The sequence below is a fragment of the Canis lupus genome, chromosome 6 (genome assembly GCF_048164855.1).
Source record: "Canis lupus baileyi chromosome 6, mCanLup2.hap1, whole genome shotgun sequence".
Classification (NCBI taxonomy): Eukaryota; Metazoa; Chordata; class Mammalia; order Carnivora; family Canidae; genus Canis; species Canis lupus.
Genome location: NC_132843.1, coordinates 8,078,824 through 8,100,124, shown reverse-complemented (window position 1 = coordinate 8,100,124; position 21,301 = coordinate 8,078,824). Strand labels below are relative to the sequence as shown.

The window sequence follows — 21,301 nt, the reverse complement described above, 5'->3', positions numbered from 1 at the left end:
ATTTTAGGGGCGGATATCTCTACCTCCTGGATCTGAATGCCTATTTCCCTTAAGTTAGGAAAGTTCTAAGCTATGATTTGTTCAAAATCATATTCTGGACCTCTGTCCCTTTCAGCGCCCTGGGGAACCCCAATTAAACATAAATTTTTTCCTTCTGAGGCTGTCATTTATTTCCCTTAACCTATCCTCATGATCTTTTCATTGTTTTTCTCTTTTTAGGTCAGTTTCTCTCCTTGCCATCAACTTGTCTTCTATGTCACTCACTGATTCTTCTACCTCATTAACCCTCGTTGTTAGGACCTCCAATTTGGATTGCATCTCATTTCATTTTAAATTTTGGCCTGATTAGATCTAAATTCTGCAGTCATGAAGTCTCTTGAATCCTTTATGCTTTTTTTCTAGAGCCACCAGTAGCTTCATAATTGTGCTTCTGAATTGGCTTTCTGACATTGAATTGTAATCCAAATTTTGTAACTCTATGGGAGAAAGTACTGTTTCTGATTCTTTCTTTTGTGGTGAGTTTTTCCTTCTAATCATTTTGCTCAGTGCAGAGTGGCCAAAAACAAGTTGTACTGGGAAAAGGAGAAAAAGAGAGAAAAAAAGGGGGGGGGACAAACAGAAAACAAAAAACAAAGGGGGGGAGTATCCTCTGATTCTATATACTGTAAATCCCTTGACATCCCCTGGAACTTTCCAGCGCTGCTTGGTCAATAACTTGCTTTTCCCCTGTCCTTCCAGCTGGTCTTCTGGGGCAGGGGCCTACTGTGCTGATTCTCAGGTGTGTGCACCTGGGGGAGCTGCCCAGCCCCCTGCCAGGTGCATGGCTCAGTGGGAGCTGTTTATCCTGTGACGCCCCTGCTCAGTCCCAGGTACAAGGTGACACCAGAAGGAACAACAGTGGCGGTGGCCAGCTCTCCAGCTCTGGAGTTAGCTCCCGCGGTAACTACCACAGCTCCCCAGTCCACAGGGGCCTGGATGTTCCGCGGACGGGGAGCTCCCATCTGCACAGCTCGGGGCCACCTGGCGGTAGGAGCGTCCTTGCTGCCCTGTGTCCTTCCGGCCTCTGCCTGTCCCAGGGGGAGAGCCGGATCTTGGGCTGTGTCCCCCAGCGCCCGCTCTGGGGCCTGTGCCGCTGGAATTGTGCTCCCAGGGCCGCGCGGCCCCCTCCTCGGGGAGCCGCCGCTGGACCCGCTGCCCGAGCTGGTCCCTGCCATTCATATTTCTTTTGTGAGTTATCTGTTCAAATATTTTGTTTGTTTTTAATAAGTTATAAGATTTTTGTTTCATATTCTGGACATAAGAGCAGGATTGCTCTTGAATAGTTCTTTTCATCTTATTTCATCTGAGAATGTTTCTTTTTCTCTTTTACCCCTGAAAGATATTTTCATATTTTCCCTGGATGTGGAATTCTGGGTTGGTAAGCTCTTGGAGTGCATTAAAAATGTGGTTCTTCTGTCTTCTGGCCATCATTGTTTCTCTTTAGAAATTCATGGATATTTGCGTCATTGTTCCCCCATATGTAATGTGTGCTTTTTTTTCTCCTTCTGCTTTCCAGAATTCTTTAGTTATCTTTGGATTTTAGAAGTTGGGCTATTGTGTTGAGGCAATGTTTTCTTTGATTTTTTTTCTGTATGATTCTTGCTAAGTATCTTGAATTTTATGTAAATGTATGCTTTTCACTAAATTGGGGAAGTATTTTGCCATTCTTGCTAAAGATATTTTATCTGCTGCAATCTCTCTTCTCTCTGTGGGACTCTAATTATACTATAGTAAATCTTTAGATACTGCCTACAGGCACCTGAGACTGTTTTTTTTTTTTTTTCAATCTTTTATCTCTATTTGATAGGTTAGGTAACTTATGTTGTTGTATATTCAAATTTACCGATCCTTTCCTTTATCATCTCTATTCTGATATTTAATCTATCTAGTTTTTTTTTTCACTTCAGATATTGTATTTTTCAGTTCAATGATTTTCAATTGCTTCCTTTTTCTACTTTCCATCTCTGTTGAGAATTTGTATCATTTCATTCATATCAAATGTGTTTTTCCTGACCTTATGAAGCATAGATAAAATAGCTAGCTTAATATCTTTGATAATTCTGTCTTGAGATTGGCATTTGTTGACTGTTATTTTCCCTTGAGAATTCATATATTTTCCTAGTTGTATGTTGAGAGATTTTGAATTGTATCCTGGACATTGCAGATGTTATATATTATAACCCCTGGGTCCTGTTGTAAGTCTCTGAGGCATTATTGATGTTGAAATTAATTATGTTCAGACCCTGAGTTCTCTCTCATTTTCTGTTTTATCAATTTTAAAAACATAAATATGCATATCTTTCTACTTGACTTTGGAGATCTTATAAGAGCAATATTTCATTTATTCACCCAGTCACTTTAGTAATTTAGGATGCCTCTTTTTCTTCCCTCCACCCCCTATTTATTTCAGTTCCAGTATAACACTTGATAAAAAAGGGAAAGGTGTTCTCTTTTGATTGGCCTACTAAGAAGTGCTTTGTGCTTTCTTCAGTTCATTCTGATCTCACCTAGAAGATCAAAAGTGTTGCAGAGAGTCTTCTAATTTTGGACATTTTCTCTCAGCCACCCTTAATGAACTTATCCTGCCAGGTCATTCCTACTTTTTCTTTTGCCTTTTTACTTGTATTGCTTCTTTAATTCCATATTCAATTTAATCAGGCCTCAAGGGTGCAGAATTGCATTTAAATCAGACAGTATTAATCCTACTCCCCACTTCCACCTAATCCTGACTACCTTTCTAGTCTGGTTGTAGAGCCTCACATCTAACCTCTGATGTGTCTGTCCCTCACTAGCTCCCAACTGCTCTCTCAACTGATGTTCTTGCCTTGCTTTTCTTTTCTAACCATCTAGTAGAGACACAACTCTATAAGTTATGCAGTCTTCAATTTCTATCAAAGCTTTTACTGCTTTTTGTTTATAACAGACAATCACATTTGGATTTTGAACACATGCTAAAAATTAAATTATTCATGAAATACTTGATGCTTCTAATGGTTCTGGCTAAAACAAACTGCCAAAAACTTTTCTTTTACGTAGCTATATATTCTTCTGATTATGTAAACAAAGACTACAGCTCTTCAATATTCAAACTGGAGTTGTCCTTTAATACAAAGAGTTTCTGCTACTGCTACTGGTGAAGAAAGGAGAGTCACCAAGGAGCACTATCATTATTAAGAAATCTAGCAAGACTTCCTTATTTATGCATCACTAATTCCCTTGTATTTTTTTTAAAGATTGTATTTATTTATCCATAGAGACACAGAGAGAGAGAGAGAGAGAGAGAGAGAGAGAGGCAGAGACACGGGCAGAGGGAGAAGCAGGCTCCATGCAGAGAGCCCGACGTGGGACTCGATCCCGGGTCTCCAGGAGGATCACACCCCAGGCCGCAGGCGGCGCTAAACCGCTGCACCACGGGGGTTGCCCAATTCCCTTGTATTTTTTTAAATTTTTATTTATTTATGATAGTCACACACAGAGAGAGAGAGGCAGAGACATAGGCAGAGGGAGAAGCAGGCTCCATGTACCGGGAGCCTGACGTGGGATTCGATCCCGGGTCTCCAGGATTGCGCCCTGAGCCAAAGGCAGGCGCCAAACCGCTGGGCCACCCAGGGATCCCAATTCCCTTGTATTTTAAAAGAAATAATTACTTTTAGAAAATAAAACGTGGTAAGAGGAACCATTTTCAGAATCCAGAAGAGGGCAGCCCGGGTGGCTCATCGGTTTAGCGTCGCCTTCAGCCCAGGGCCTGATCCTGAAGACCTGGGATCGAGTCCCCACGTCGGGCTCCCTGTGTGGAGCCTGCTTCTCTCTCTGCCTGTCTCTCTCTCTCTCTCTCTCTCTCTCTCTCTATCTCTCCTTAATAAGTAAGTAAATAAAAAAATCTTTAAAAAAAGAATCCAGAAGAATCTACGAATAGCTATTTTATGGAAGAAACCCCATCAAAACCCAGCAGTGCTTAGAAAATGCATATGAGCAGTAAAGCCCAATAAGAGCTTGTTAGCTGGTTTTCCTTCATTGTAGTTCTAAAAGCCACCTTGATGTTTCCTTAACCAGGGCTCAATGGTGATCTTAACACACCTTGGAGGCAGCAGTGTCTAAGCTCTCTTCTCATTGGTCAGCTCTTTTTTCACCGTGTCCTCATTTCTCTTCATTCGACCAGCTAAGACATTGTATTTCAGATGTTCTCACCATCTTCTCAAACTCAATACATTCAAAACTTAAGCTTATGATTTTCCTCTTTATCTCCTGTTCATGGAACCACCATTTTCAGTGCTCCAAGCTTCCTGCTGAGCCTCATAATTTCTTATTGCCTAAAAATTAAGATGTTGCTGGAGCCTCTAAACATTCTTTTGTGGTTCTCTTGTTCTTTGTCACTGCCCTGGTTGTCAGCCACTTAGTCTTGCTCAAATGGTGGATACAGGCTACACTCTCCGGCCACTCTGCCATTTCAAATGTACCATCTTGTCACAGCATTCCTCAGAGAGAAAACCCTAATGCTTCACAAAGCATCCTGGTGTCTCCTTCCTTACCTGCTTGACTTATGGGCTGACCATTATCAGGCCCCATCCACTCTGCTCTCTCTCTCATCCCTTCCTTTGCTCCTGGTAGTGCCCTTTCTTCACTAGACTGCTGTGTCAAGCTCCCATACCCCCTGCTCCACACCCAACCACCACTATGCATGCATATGAAAACACTTCATAAATTGGGCCCCAGCCCAGAAATGCACCTATTTTTTACTTCCAAATTTTTATTTAAATTCTGATTAGCTAACATATAGTGTAATATTGGTTTCAGGAGTAGAATTCAGTGATTCATCACTCACATATAACACCCAGTGCTCATCATAACAAATGCCCTCGTTAATACCCATCAACCATTTAGCCCACCCTCCACCCACATTCCTCCATCAATCTTTGGTTTGTTCTGTATCCTTAAGAGTCTCTTATGGCTGACCTCCCATAGTTCATTTTGCTTGTATTTCTCTTGCCTTTGGAGAGATGTCTAATAAAAAGTTGCTGTGGCCAAAGTCTGTCTCTTATAAGAGGTTGCTGCCTGTGTTCTCTAGGATTTTGATGGTTTCCTGTCTCACATTTAGGTGTTTCATCCATTTTGAATTTATTTTTGTGTATGATGTAACAACGTGGTCCTATTTCATTGTTCTGCATGTGGCTGTCCAATTTTTCCAACACCATTTGTTGAAGAGACTGTCTTTTTTCCATTGGATATTCTTTCTTGCTTTGTTGAAGATTAGTTGACCATATACTTGTGGGTCCATTTCTGAGTTTTCTATCCTGTTCCTTTGATCTATGTGTCTGTTTTTGTGCCAGTACCATACTGTTTTGATGATTACAGCTTTGCAATAAAACTTGAAGTCTGTAATCATGATGTTTCCCACTTTTTCAATCCTGAAAAAGATTGCGCTTTGGCTATTTGTGGTTTTTGGTGGTTCCATATACATTTTACGATTTTTGTTCTAGCTCTGTGAAAGATGCTGGTGGTATTTTGATAGGGATTCCCTTAAATATGTAGATTGCTTTGAGTAGTATAGACATTTTAACAATGTTTGTTCTTCCAATCCATGAACATGGAATTTTTTTCCCCATTTCTTTGTGTCCTCTTCAGTTTCTTTCATAAGTAATCTATAGTTTTCAGAGCACATATCTTTTACTTCTTTGGTTAGGTTTATTCCTAGGTATCTTATTATTTTTGGCGCAAATGCCCATATTGTGTAATCTGTGAGACCTAGTTACAGTTAGCTCTTTAAACCTTCCTAGACTACTCATGGTACTTCTATGCTATGGTACCACAATTTGGCCTTGGATACTAGTATTTTAAAGTGAATATACGTATGCCTTCTGGGCCCAGAAGTTCTAATAGAGCACTTTATTTTCCTCACAATCTCTGGTTTGAACATTATTACTTAATTCATAAGCCTGTGCTGATATATTGTTGTTCCATATTCAGCTTTGTGTGTATAATCCCTAATTACAATGCATTTTTTATTGTAAAGACGGTATAGGAAAATTAATAGAGCAATGGAGTATTATATAAATTGGACCTTCTAAAGTTGTACCAGCTGTATTAAATGAGTTGGTTAGTTTTCGTTTTCTTATTTTTGATAAAGCTTGACTTTAAACTAACTGGTGATTGGACTTTTTGTGAGCAGGTGTGACTGAGGATTAAATTTCACTAAGGCCAATATTATTGGCTTACCCTGGTGTTCTTCCTTTTGAGTCAATTTTAATATTTCCTAAATGTGTACCTTTTGTGTGTGTGTGTACCTTTTTTGATATTGGTGCCATAACCTCACTCACAGATGAAAAAATTGAGGCTTAAAAACTGCTGGTGCTGTGAAAAAAAGTATGGTGGTTCCTCAAAAAATTAGAAGTAGATTTGCCATATGATCCAGTAATTCCACTTCTGAAAATATACCCAAAAGAACTGTTCAAGTGGAGACTTGAACAAATATTTATACACTGATGTTCATAGTAGCTTTATTCATAAGAGCCAAAAGGCAGAAGCAACCACAACACCCACTGATGCATGAATGGATGAACAAAATATGGTATATACAAGTGGGATACTACTCAGTGTTAAAAAGGAAAGAAGTTCTGACCCGTGCCACAACATAGATAAACCTGTAGGAGGTTATGCTAAATGAAATAAGCCAGTCACAGAATGACAAATACTGAATGATTCCAGTTATATGAGACAAGTAGAGCGGTTAAACTTATTAAGACAGAAAGTAGGGTGGTAGCTGCCAGGGCCTGGGGAGAGGAGAATGAGGAGTTAGTGTTTCTTGGATACGTAGTTTGTTTTGCAAGATGAAAGGAATCCTGGAGCCTATGGTGGTGACGGTTGCTCAACAGAATGACTCTACTCAATATCACAGACCTGTAAAACTTAAAAATGGTTAAAATGATAAATTTTTACATTAGCCGTATTTCACTACAATTAAGGAAAAACCAGTGATGGATTAACAGGCAGACTAAGCAAACACTTGGGTCCCCAAAAGTAGGTTTTGAAAAAAATCTGATGTTTCAGTAAAAGTATTGTGGGAAAAATATGATCTTCAATGAATTTTGTTGCATGTCTTTTAGGCTATAGATTTTTTTTAAATTTTGAATCATTTGGTAGTGAGGAAAGGAATATCAATCTTTTTAGGTCCTGGGGCCTATAAGTGGGGTTGCCAAATTTAACAAATAAAAAATATAGGCTGTCATGCAATAGTTAGGACAGGCTGTTACTAAATGTGGTTCATCGTTCATCTGAAATTCAAACTTAACTGGGTATCCTCCTGTATTTTATCTGACAACCTAACTCTAAAGAGCTGAATCCTCACATTAGATCATAAGGATGGAGACCTCGTGATAGGAATAGGGTTCATGTAAGAACAGACACCAGAGCTCACTCTATCTGCCATTTGAGGAACTAGCAAGAAGGTGGCTGTCTGCAAGCCAGAAAAGAATCCTAATCAAAACCCAACCCAACAAGCATCCCAGTCTCAGACTTGCAGCCTCTAGAACTGTGTTAAGTAAATTTCTCTTGTTTAAGTCACCCAGTCTAGGGGATTTTTTTTTAAAGATTTTATTTATTCATGAGAGACATAGAGAAAGGCAGAGACACAGGCAGAGGGAGGAAGCAGGCTCCATGATGGGAGCCTGATGCAGAACTTGATCCCAGGACTCCAGGATCATGCCCTGGGCTGAAGGCAGGCGCTGAACTGCTGAGCCACCCAGGGATCCCTCCCTAGGGGATTTTTTTTATGTCAGGCCAAGCTAAGACAATATAACTTAAAGGTAGCAAATTGACCAAAAAACTGAAATTTAGTTACTTTTCATATATCTCAATGTCTGTTGATGGGTCAACAATATTATAAACACATACATAATTCATAATTCTACCTATTTACTGTATAATGTTTTTTATGGTCTTAATTTATAAACAACAAAATTACTAATTATGTTATAATTGAGATTTTTTACATAATTATGTGTTAAACAGTTTACATTTCTATTGATAACAATGATCTAAGGATTTAAAAATAAAATGTAATCGGATTAAAGTATGAAATTTCACAATAAGTGAATATAAACGCAAAACAAACAAAAAACAAAAACAAAAATTAAGAGTGGAATCCCGCCTTGCTCAGAGAGGTTAAGGAACCAGCATAAGGCCCTGCAGTGAGTCAGAGCCAGGTATCTGACCTGGAGCTCAGCTTCTTTACCATCACGTAGAGACATCTAAACTCAGGTTGCTCTACTTTGTACTCAATGTAAGGCCTAAGGGGAGAGAAGTTGACTGTCCTCTGAGAGGATCTTTTAAGAGAGGCCTTGTGAGTAGTTCTAATTATGAAAAGCCCAGAGTCTCTTTCAGCTCTAGTAAGTAGTAAGTGTTGAAAGTAAATAGAAAGGTGGTAGAGAGGGATAGGAACATACTCTGTGCAAATCTATAGTCTGCTCTCTGCCATGGTTTGGATCACTTCCTCCCCCAACTTGGTGGACCAGCTTCTAGAATGTCCACACCTTCATCTCCACTCTAGAGGGTTTCCACGGAAACACAAACAGAAAGGCCACCCCCTGTGCAGTGAGGGGCCCCTTCTGCATTTTCATGCTGAGATGGCTAATGCTCCTTTCCTAATCCAGCTGTCCAAGCCAGCTGCCTAGAGACTGCACTTATCTGCATTCCTTAAATTGCCAGTTGCTACGGAACAACCAGCACTTTGACAGTTGGTTGTTACCTTTCTCTAGTATCTTCAAGCAGATACTAAATTGCAAAGGATTACATATTTCAGAGACATTAGCCAGGAGGTACAAATAGCTGCCAGGGTTCTGAAACATGAGCAAGGTGAAGAAGAAAAGACAGGGACCAGGACCACCGTTGCCTTCCTTGTTTATCAAATTAAAACCTCTCACAGAAATAGAAGTTGAATCTATCACTTTCCATATTGTAAAAGTAGATCACTGCTAAGTGAGGTAGAGACCTCTTTTCAAGTAAGAATTTGAAAAACAAGAGCATTTTCCAGAAGTGTGTGGGATAGCAGCCATTTTGACACAGACATGGCCACAGAGCAGAATGAAAATAATTTGTAGGGAACCACATGAAACATCAAAAAGTTGGGTTTAAAACTGCTCGGTTCATTAAAAGAATATATGTGTGTGGCTTTAAGATTTTCTTTTAGAAATCACACACATTCTCCCAGAAAAAGTTATTGATCAAGGGGAAAAATTATATGTTTTTTTTTTTTCCTTGTGGTCCTGAAATAGGCTCTTTTAGGTCAGGTCTTGATTAAACAGCAATATATCTAAAGGAGGTTCCATGTCCTTCCTCTGCCCTCTTTGCTCCCTGTGACTCTTGGAGCCTGTATAAAGTCTTCTGTGGCACAAGCTGCTGCCCTCTGCTGAAATATCACTAATAGCATTGGTGGTCTGTTGCAGAATTCAGAGCTCCACAATTTTGATTAAAAAAATGAAAATGTTCATTCTGTTCTAATCTGTTACAGGATGTAGTGATACTTTATTATTATTTTATTATTTTTTACTGACTTAAAAATCATTTTCTAGGGTTGAAATTAACTTTCTAGAAAGGATGTGCCAGAATGCTGGTTGGTTCCAACATTTGTATAAGCAAGCCTCTTTAGACTTTAGACACTGTATACAATAGTTTTTTCCTCTCTCTTAGAAATAGGATCTTATCTGGTGGTTGCAAAATGGATTTTTCCCCCAGCTCTTCAAATTAAGATTGATGCAGCTGACATTCTCTTTTTTTATTATTAACTATTCAGTCTTTAAGGACATTTTTTAAAAATTGAAGTACAGTTGATACACAGTATTAGATTAGTTTCAGGTGTACGATACAGTGATTATTGGATAAGTCTGTATGTGATGCTGTGCTCACTACTCCTGTAGTTACCATCTGTCTCCACACCACATTATTACAGCATCACTATTTTCTCTATTACTTTTATCCACATTACTTATTCATTCCATAACTGAAAGTCTGTACATCCCACCCCCCTTCACCCAATTCTGCTCATTCCCCCACCCCACTTCCCTAGCCACCATCAGTTTGTTCTCTATTTATGGGTCTTTTCCTTCTTTTGTTCATTTTATATGTATACTTTTCACTCTTCTATTCATTCATCTATTGATGGACACTGGTGTTGCTTCCATATCTTGGCTATTGAAGATAATGCTGCAGTAAACATAGAAGTGTTTATCTTTTTGAATTAGTGTTTTTGTTTACCTTGGGTAAATATCAAGTAGTGGAATTAGTGGATCATATATTATTTCTATTTTTAATTTTTTGAGGAATCTCTATGCTGTTTTCCACAGTGGCTGCACCAATCTGCATTCCCACCATTAGTAGTCAAGGATTCCTTTTTCTCCACATCCTTGCTAACACTTATTATTTCTTGTCCTTTTGATTCTAACCATCTGACAAGTATAAGGTAATATTTCATTGAAGTTTTGATTTGTATTTCCCTGATGACTAGTGATGTGGAGCATCTTTTCATGTGTCTGTTGGCCATCTGTATGTCTTCTTTGGAAAGTGTTCAGGTCCCCTGCCCATTTTTTAATCTGATTAGTTGGGTTTTTTTATTTTGAGTTGTAGAAGTTCTTTATGTATTTCAGATATTAACTCCTTATCAAATGTATCATTTACAAATATCTTCTTCCAGTCAGTAGGTTACCTCCTTGTTTTGTTGATGGTTTCCTTTCACTGTGAAAAAAGCCTTTTATTTTGGTGTAGTCTCAATAGTTTATTTTTGCTTTTCCCCCCACTTACCTAAGGAAGCATATCTAGATGGGTCTTTTTTTAATCCATTCTGCCTCCATGTATCTTCTGATGAGAGCATTTAGTCCATTTATATTTAAAGTAGTTATTGCTGTTTCTTTCCTTTTTCTTTTTTTTTCTTTTTTTACTGGTTTTTATAGTTTTTCCTCCGTCTTTTCTACCTTGGTCTCTTCTTGCAATTGAGGACTTTCTGTAGTGTCACGTTTGGCTTTCTCTTTATCACATGTTTTGGGTTTTTGGTTGCCATGAGCTCATATATAGAATCCTAAGTATACAGCAATGTATATTAAGTCGTATGGTCACTTTCATTACCACGTCTCCATCCCTCTTGCCATTCTGTATGTGCTCTGTGATACAGAAGCCATTCAGTCCTCAGTTGTTCAGGAGGACTTGCTCTATAAATAGGTGTATATTTGGTGTGTCCGTGGAAGTTGTGAGTTCAGGGTCTTCCTACACTGCCATCCTGGACCCGACCCAAATACTTTATAAAACTCAAAATATATATAAAACATGAAAAACCGTCAAGTAATCAATAGAATATTCAATGTTTATGAAGAAAAGGGGCCAATGAATTCAATTTACATTTTAAACTATTTAATAGAGGTATTTGTTGTGTACATGATTTTAGTTTACTATAAACACAAAATTTCTCTCTGGAAACATTTAACCTGAGTGGAAAATGAAATTTTAATTCACAAAAACAATTATCAATATATAAGTAATGATTCCCAACTGGGAAGTTTCTCTGAAGCTCAGGGTTCAGACCCAGGACAGGAATGAGGGAAAACTCCTTGTAGGTCAAAAGCTCTGCTGAAGTCATAGGATTGTACGTGTGAGTCCTTAATCAAAGTGAGCTTTCTCAAACACCCCCGGAAGGATGTCTGGCTGCTCAAGCAGTTTTGCTTTATATCAGCTGTTAAAGAAGACAGGAAAAATCTTGCTTAATTTTGTTAAATGACATAGCACATTAGGAACAGATATAATATCAATTGGTTTTTCTATCAAAATTAGAATAATATTCTTCTACATATGTTGCTTCAGAGATAAGTGAATGAAAACTCCTGAGTCACAACTGTGCCTTAACTGTGTCACAACTTGATTAAGTAAGTTATTTGTAACAATTATGTAGGATGTCTGAAGTGCATAATTCAAATCCAGAACCAGTGTGAGAGAATAAGATCATGTCTGTCCCCTAAAATGATTTCCTGTTCTGAGGATCATCTAAGATGAATCACCTCAGTAAAGTCATCTAGCTTACTTTACATTCATTTAATATTCTCAGAATCTTACCTAATGGTGAATTTATATGTGTAGATTATTTTAATTTTTCCAGGAATTCCTAGGTATTTGAAATAATTTTTCTAAAAATGTAAAGGATTTGTCGCCCAAACATGTATTTTTCTTAATCTCAATTCTGTATCCACCTGAACTAAGACTTCCCTTAGTGACAGTGCCTCTTAAAAGTGAATAGGCAAAGCAGACATCCATACGTACCAGGATAGCCACCGACATAAATGGGATCAATGGTGTCTGCTGAGGTGGACTGAGTGTGTGGACTTTCAGCACGAACTGCATCCCCATCAACAATCAGAACCAAGCGGTGTTTGCTCTTCTGAGCTTGAAGTGTGTGCCATTTTCCATCACAGAGAGTAGTGATAGCTTTGGGCTTGTATATGGCTGTTATCCTACCAGCACCATTGTTAACATGAAATAAGATCTGAACCAACAAAAGACAGGCAGATATACCTTGGTGAATCTTTCCATATTTAAGGAACACAATCCATTTATATAATGCTCTTGGAGTGGATAAAATCCTAACATTCTCCTAAAAATGAGGGCAAAACTATGAAAACCAGTGATTTTGAAAAATAGACCCTTAAAGGATTCTAATTTCATTACTCCCCAACTTACAGAAAGGACCAATGACCACCTCCATGAGAATCAGCCTGAGCCACTGTTTTTGCATTACATCCTCAAATCAGTGGCTCATATTTAAGATAGCAGGAGCTGATGGGTTTACTGGGGGGCAGTTTATAGCAGCTGGCTAGCAGGTCTGAAGGAACATTTACTCACTGTCTGTAGACGCTCTACCACAGCAGGTGGTAACACAAATCTAAGACTTGCAAAAGATGGCAGGGAAGAATGATAAGTATAGTGTTGTAAGGCAGTTATGCTGCATGTGAGGTGGCTCAGGGGGACTGTAACAAATTACAGATGTCGATTAAGTCCTTGGGCAACAGCTAAGAAAAGTTTTAAAGGAAAAATAAGCTAATAATAGAGGTAAAACATACATCAGAAATTACATTTTTGGCAAGTGTTACACTTCTGATAACATTTTCCAGATATCACATCAAAATGTCCAAATGGATACAAAATTTTTCAAGATTCTTTTTGAAGTACAGATGAGGAAGCATTTTGCTGTGAGCCACAGCATAGAGAGGCAAGCAGTATGATGTAGAGGCAGGCAGCTTTGTTGCAGACATGAGGACGAAAGAAGAGGGGGTGAAGGGCAAGGGATAGATACTTTCTTATATCCTCCTCACCCACATTTTAGGATGTCCTAGGAGCCAGAAACCCAATGGGAAAAAGCAGAATTACTAGAAACAAGCAAGTAAGATTGGGAAAAATCTAGAGCGCAATGACTTGTTCCTTCCCTTACAGGAGGCAGTAGCTTCAGAAGATTCAAGCATCTTAGTCCCAGAGCAACACAAGTTGGCCATAGAGAAAGAGAAATGCTGCCAAGTGCAGCAGGTAGAGAGTGGACTTGCGATGCCTCTTCTGCCCTCCCCGCACGGCCTCTGAGTGGCCTGGCCAAAATTCCCCAGTTCTCATGTGACCCTTTGGGGGATGCAGCACATGGCTGAAGAGGAGGAGGCAGCAGTGCCCTGACGGGATGGGAAGCCTGATCTGCAAAGGATGTTGGCGAATCTCTAGGCTCAGTCCCCACACACTGGTGATGCTGCGACCTCAGACCACTCTTCACAACTTGCCAGGGACAACTGGCCTAGTACACAAAACACGGAGGCTGAGCCTGAAAACCAGGACAGTTCAGTCATAGTCTTGACTACTGTCAGGAGAGCTTGCAGCAAAGGAAAAGGAGAAGAAAGGCTCTCTTCCCTTGCACCCAGATGGCACCAGTGGGGTGAGGAAGGAGAATGAGAACCAGGAGAAACTCTGGAAGCACTTTTCAGGCAAAAGAGACTAAGGTACCTCTAATTGTTAAGGACTGAAGGCTGAAAGCAGAACAGCTATAGAAATGTATGTTTTTAGCATTAAAAAAAAATTATACGGTGGTATATCCATCACATGGAATACTCTGCAATAAAAAGAAATGGACTATTGATACACAGAACAACCCAGATCAACTCCCAGGAAATTAAGCTGAGTATAAAAAGCCAATCTCTGGAGGGTATATACTGAGTCATAGCATGTGTGCAACAGTCCTGAAATAACAGAGAGCTGCAGAACAGGTTAGTGGTTGCCCAGGATTAGGAAGAGAGTTGGTGTGGATATGAAGGGGTGGCTACAGGGAGCACTGTGGTAATGGTACAGTTAAGTGTCTTGATTGTGAGGGTGGACACATAAAGCTAAACAAGATACACATGATAAAATTGTATAGAGCTACACACACGAGCACACATACAACTAGTGCAACTGCAAAAACCTGTGGATTATGCAAATGTCAATTTCATGGATTTGATATTGTATAAGATGTTAACACAGCAGGAGCCTGGGAGAAGGGTGCAAGAGGACCTCCCTGTACATTTTATTATAATTTGCTCTCAATCTAGAATTATTTCCAAATAAGTTAACAAATATTAGGGAGGGAAAGAGCATCAGGTTGGCAAATGGTGTATTACAAGTTGTAATTTGGCTTTAAATTTAATTTCAAGGCTTTTTTTTTTGTCATTTGTAATCTTTTCAGGATTAATTGAAGCTTTTCTTCATTCTGCTGAAATGGATCATTGGACATTTGGATCTGGGTATTTCTGCTGTTTCTCAGTTTCTCTGTTTCTGAAGCTGGGGTAGGCAGGCACCCCATCGAGATTAAGTACCTACCTTGCCATTCACAATCTCTAATCCAATGGCATCTACTTTGGCACTGCTGATCCCCAAGAGGACACCATTCTCAGAAGTGGTACGAAATTCCAGTGTGATGTTTACATCTGATCCGACTTTGTAGCCCTCTTTGACTGAAAAATACAAAGATAACCCCAAGTTAGGCATGAGCCTGGCCCAAGAAAGCTCGGGGTCAGAGAGGCTGTGGGCTGGCTGACTGCATTTTGGCTCCTGGCTCAGGAAGCCTGGCTCTAGCTCTTTTTCTGGATCCAGCTCCATCCTCACCAACAAGTCACTTCTACCCACTGAGCCTCAGCTTCCTCATCTGTAATATGAAGTAATGCTATTAAAGAAAACCTACCCCATCATGGTAGTAATGCTATTAAAGAAAACCTACCCCATCTTGACTAGAGCCAAGGCAGGCCCATCCTTTCATCTAGAGCCACATAGGGAAAAAACCCAAAAGGATTTGATCCATATAATCCCATATTTGTCTAGCCAGGAATTGTCCACTCTGTTTTCCCAATATTTATATACTGGGTATGTCATCATTTACTGAGCAGATTAGCATCCATACTAGGTTTTCTTAAGTGGAGACTTAATGAAATGGATATTTTATTTAGGTGATTGAAAAGCTGAAAAACCAAATGAGGGATATGTATTGGAAGTCATTCAGTCCAAGGTTAAAGAAGAATTGGGAGCAGCCCAACTTCTCTGGAGCAGGGAAGGTTACTAGAGCTGGGAAGCTCAGAGCGAAAGAAATGGGTCATAGCTCTTTCCCTCCACCTGCCTGCTCCTAATCTTCCACCAGGGCCTCCCTGGAAGCCAGAGAAATGTGGTTCCCTGTGGTAGAAAGCAGAACAAAGGCTGAGAGGAGCCTGGTCCTGACTGCAAATAGGAAATTAACAGCAAATTAAGGACATCAGATGGAGAGGGAACACCAGATACATTACAAAGGCTAGTTCTAAGCCTTGAGTGATTTACATTCTAAGGCATTTTTTAAAAGGCATTTTAGATATTTAAATTCCTCTACTTAGGATCAAAATTTTCAGCAATCTCAGTGGAGTCCGTTTTTTTCATCAAACCTGACTTGTATTTGGCTGGCTGGTATGGATATTTTATGCTGATTTTTGTCAAAGGCCTTTATTAACTTGGGCTGCAACAGTATGTATGCCTTACATAAATTCAGGGGATGTACAGATGAAGTTAGCACCACACGTTTGCCCTCTGCTGGGGCGGGGAGAGGGGAGGGGAGGGGGCATCATGCCTGGTGGAGCAAGCCTACATCAGGCCATCTGGAGAGCATGTGAGGGAGAAGGCTTTTATATTAGAAGTTGAGAAATCGGGATAAACTGGAACACTTAACTAAATATGGTCTTGGCTGCAGCCTTGTCCAAGGATCTTGCTCTATCATATCATTCTTGGATCCATATCAAGTGCAGGCTAAACCCAAACATTTCTTTCAAGATTGTTGATAATACATACCAAGAGCTGCATATCCACTTCCTTCAAAGAAAGTTCCTTCCTGGGCCACTGCATAGCACCTTGTTACTGCAAATGCAGACACTGGGCTGTCCTTGTCCAGCTGTTTGCCATTCACTGTCACTTCCCCAATGCAGGCAGGAACACTGTGGGTGATCTAAACCAAATGACAGAGAATAGATGCTCTAAATATAAGAAGAGCAAGGGTCAGTTTTTCCTATACTTCAAAAAAACATTAAAATATTAACTTTTGGTTTTTTAAATAGAATTTCCACATTAGTTTACATGAACATGTAACTGAAAGCTACTAGCTAGTAGTATCTTGGCTAATAATGCAATGAAGGTGTATTTTCTATTATTTTGATCAAGTAGTGTGGAAATCAAGAATGCTAGGTTTTCCAATCTGCAAACACAAATCTGCTGGACTTTCCTGAATTGTACCAGAGCTGAATGGCTGTGGAAAGGGAAATGTTCATTAACAGGAATGGCTGGCTGAGCTCCAAGAGCTTCCAAGGGGAAGCCTGAACACACACAACCTAGGGATGCAGTTTAAAAGGTTTGCATCATTCAGCCAAGTCACAGGTTCAAACAAGATAATTTAACATAAACATTTTCCTTTACCAAAAAAAAAAAAAAAAAAAAGACAAAATCTTAGCCACAGTAAAGTTAAAATGGGCTCTATACAGAAAACACTGCTTACATTTCCAATGTTCCTGGCCTTGTACTCAGAGGGAAGGCCTCCCAGGTACAGCTTTCCTTCTACATCCAACATGGTACCATCTCCCACAGTGATCACTGTGGGGGATTCCTGGCCATCAACTGTCATGAAACCTTTTCTTTTAAAGTGTTCTGTCTTGACCTAGAACAAAATGACAATATCCAGTTTTTAAGGAATCTGAGAGAACCTTAACAGATGTTTGTTTGCAACATCTGTTCATTATAGCTGTAATAACCTGAATGAAATCCTAAAGCATGGCTCTAATTTTTACACAATTGGTGTTGAGGAGACTGAGCCTGGCAGGAGACTGGTACAGGCACAGGCAAAGCACACATCAGAACAGGAAGTACTCCTGAGTCCTAGTTATAAGAAAGCAAATGCCATTATCTAAGGGTTGGTGCATTCATGTCACAGGTCCACTTGATTTACTTCTCCTCCAGTCGGGAACATTTCTGGTACCTTTCATTCATTCCATCAATGTTTGCTGAGTGCCTATTAGGTGTCATGCACTGAACTAAACCCCAGTGTTACTTCAGGATGTGGAAAAGACCCCTGCCTGCAAGAAGCTGATGTTCTATAGGGGAGATAGTAGACACAAAGCAAGCTAGAAATCAAAGGGGAAGATTTCATGACAGTGAACCAGAGTGGACATAAGGGATGGATGGACTAAAACTTAGCATGAGTGATGACAAGCCTCCTGAGAGCATACCGTGTGCCACTTGCCATCACTGATCGGTGCAGGGTGGGAGACCTTAGTTCTGCCTTTTCCAAGATCAAACATGAAGTGAAGGTAGCCCCCATGCAGCTGGAGTGTGGCATAATCCACTTGGTTCTGGTGAGCCATGTAGTAAATTAGACCACTGGAGGCAAATGTTCGGATACTCAGCTGAACTGAGAGCCTGGAGGAAAACAAGAGCTCAGACCTCAGAAAGGAATACACTTTCACTTTTAAAACCTTTAAAAAACAGTGTCAAAGAGAGAACTCAATAATTGTTTCAACCTTTATATTTAACATGTCAGCAGAGAGTCATTCATTATTCTTCATTCATTTATCCATCTAGCTGTTCAATCAGTTAATGATTACCACATAGGTATATCTGCCAGGAACTGTTCTAGATGCTGAGACTGAAGCAGGGAACAGAAAGGAATGTCTTTTCTCCCACAAAACTGATACTAGAAATCTTTCAGAGATAAAATTGAGTCATGAGAGGCTAACCAGTTGTTTACTTAACAGTAGCTCTGAAAGGATGGTGTTTCCACTGAGCTCTGAATGACAGGAGCAAGCCCCACGAAGCTTGGCAGGACTTTGTTTTCAGACAGCACAGAGTCTGCTAACACAATGGGCCTGATTTTGGTGGGCAGCCAGGAAAACCCTAGCAGGGCGCAGTGGGAGATGGCGGCACACAGTAGTTGAGGGGAGGATACATTGGGACAGGGAAAGGAAAAGAGAGTGTGGCTCTGTCCTCATTGAGGGGGGCTCTGTGAAGCAGTGTTTAGATTTGAAATGCGGTGGGGTGGGGAGTCACAGTACTAAGGGGAGTGGGCATAGCTTGATTTACAACTGAAAAGGTACCTCTGACGTGAAGAAGCTGTCAGATGAGGCTGGGGTGTCAGCAGGCATTATTAAGCAGGCAGCTGTCAGAAAAGTCCACAGAGGCCAGTGGTGGTGGCTTAGGCCAGGGGGTTGTGGGAGGTGTGGAGGGGATGAACTAATTCATGAAATTTTCCAGAGGAAGAAGCAACTAGACTTGTAGATAGACTGAATTAGGAGAGGGAGGGAAGGAACAACCATCTTGATGGTAGGGCCCTAGGTAACCAGGTGAATGGTGCTAACGTCTACAGAAATGGCAAAGACCAAAGATGGGGACAGCGGGCTTGGGGGAAGAGTGAATTCTCCATGTGGAGGAGCCTGTCCCAATCCACATGGAGATGTGGAAGAGCCAGCTAGGTATACACCTCCTGAGTTCTAAGCAGAGGTGAAGGCTAGAGATGTGGGTGCTGGTGCAAATTGATGGTATTCTAAAGCCATTGAAATATGGAAGTTTCCCTGGGAGAATACACAGAAGAGGCCCTGGGCCTTCTCTGATGAAAGAGGAGCCAGCAAAGGAGACTGAGCAGGGGGGGGGGGGGGGGGGCAGGGAGAGCAGGAAATCAGGGGCGTGTGGGGCTAAGATGGCCAAGTGCACATGACTGCACTGAGGGCCCAGCAAAGAAGGCATCATGGGGTGTGGCCACAGCAGGTCTGGGACCACTGTGGCAAGAGCAATCAAGAAGTGAGGGGAGGTTGAGTGGGTGGGTGGGGAGGAAATGAGAAGGGAGGAAAGGCAGACTGCCACAGGAGGCAACTCCTTTTTTTTTTTTTTTTTAATAAGGCAACTCAAGAAGTCTTGAAATACAGCCAGGATACTGTGGGGAGGGTGGGATGTGGAGTCTCTTGGAGTTGTTTTAAGTTAGGAACTACTAGAGAGGAAATGGTTACCAGCATAAACACAGTGCCTGCATTTGAATTCTACTTCTACTGTGTGCCCTGAGCAAGTGACTTAACTTCCCTATACCTCAATAAAGATAATACCTTGCTCATAATTAGGACTGAGTTGGGGTATATGTGTTAAATACTGAGGCAGTCTCTGGCACAAGTGTTTGTTCCTCTTGTTAACACTGATGATGATGAGGCCAATGGGCTCTAGAGGGCAAGTGAGATAAGGAGTCAAGGTCTAAAGACAGTGTGATGGGGCAGTGATCAAAGAAGGCCAACAACAACAGGTGCAGTCTGAAGGATTTGGAGAAGAGGAAGAATATGGAATCTGGAGGCACTTTGGCCAGTCCCAGGCCTTGTCTGTGGGATGTGAGCTGGCTTAGCTGAGGAAGCATCCTTGGAGGCAAACCCATACGAAGGCAAGAGGGAATGCATAGCCTAGTGTAGATGTGACACCAGGCACCAGTGGACAATTGGATCAGATCAATAAGTGCTTACAATAGAGTAGGGCTGGTAGTCCAGATGACAATAGATCCAGAGGACTTGAGATTCTAGAACAAGAGTGATTTAGAGAGATGCCTACCTATGTGCTTTCCTATATTCATACAGAGAGGTAGCAACTAGCCATCATCAAGAAGGGTAAGGACAAACCACAGGAACCCACTGAACCACATTTGAGCAGCTGCTTTCCTGTTCTCTGCCTTCTCACTGCTGAAGAATACCTCCCTGATTCATCCAACAGTGAGACACCTAGTAAAGACTTTAGCACAATACCCACCTCTTTCTGACCGCCAGCTGATTGAAAGGCAGCACGAAATGGCTGCCTTGCATGAGGCCAAACTGGTGAGCATTGGGGATATACTCCGGGGCTCTGTCCACAGCACACTGTCCCTGTAAAAGATGCAGATAGACTCTCAGCCACATGAGCCGGGGCCACCACTAACATTATGAGTTTTTCCATCAAGAAAACATCTCAGAAGCAATTGGATCAGAATATCAACAGCTACAAATACATGTTGGCACTAAATCTTTGCTTTAAATAATTTACTTGCTATCTCTTTATCTCTGAGAAAGCAATTAGAGCTGCTTCACCTCAGTCCCACTCAAGTTTGCCTAAAATTCCCATGAATTTTCATCAGGCCAAAGGGGTAAAGGCCTGGCTGCTGCTCTCCCCTGCCACCCACCCTGGAGAAGGGCCAGCAGTATGAGCAGCTGGAAGTGCCCACAGGCAACTGTTCTAATTCCTCCCGGGAAGTAGCAAGCTACAGCTAAGAGAAGTGGGTGTGGGAGGGGGTCTGCTTGGGAACCTGCAAGTCGTCTAACAGCACCCTCCACACAGTCCAAGCCATGTGAGGCCTCAGATTCACATTTCTGACTTGGGCTGGGGGCGGGGGGATGCTACCAAGAGAGCTGTCTTGAACTCAAAGATTGACCCTGCTTGGAAGGTACTGCTTTTTGCTTGACTGTACCACCATCTGCATAATGAGAGTGTGTGCTCTTAACCAAAGAAATGGAGAACTCAGAAAAGAGGAAAGAAATAAATGAATAACTTCCATTAAAAATATCTGGTCAATACACAATGGAATATTACTCAGTCGTCAAAAATCTTGCCATTGGCAATGACATGGGTGGAGCTACAGAGTATTATCCTAAGTGAAATAAGTCAGAGAAAAACAAATGTTATATGATTTCACTCATATGTGAAATTTATTTTTTAAGATTATTTATTC

General features: G+C 40.8%; 1 protein-coding gene across 1 annotated transcript in view; it reads right to left on the bottom strand.

Annotated features, from left to right (window-relative positions):
* Window positions 1-11,413: 11,413 nt before the first annotated feature.
* LAMA1 (laminin subunit alpha 1) overlaps window positions 11,414-21,301 on the bottom strand; it is a 155,101-nt gene continuing 145,213 nt past the window's right edge. Inside the window, exons 57-63 of the mRNA XM_072828761.1 lie at window positions 20,350-20,462; window positions 17,805-17,994; window positions 17,078-17,236; window positions 16,381-16,534; window positions 14,896-15,029; window positions 12,331-12,553; window positions 11,414-11,749 (exon numbers count right to left, since the gene is read on the bottom strand). Coding sequence (XP_072684862.1) covers window positions 11,589-11,749; window positions 12,331-12,553; window positions 14,896-15,029; window positions 16,381-16,534; window positions 17,078-17,236; window positions 17,805-17,994; window positions 20,350-20,462 — 1,134 coding nt within the window. The 3' untranslated portion in view covers window positions 11,414-11,588. The remainder of the gene's footprint in view (window positions 11,750-12,330; window positions 12,554-14,895; window positions 15,030-16,380; window positions 16,535-17,077; window positions 17,237-17,804; window positions 17,995-20,349; window positions 20,463-21,301) is intronic.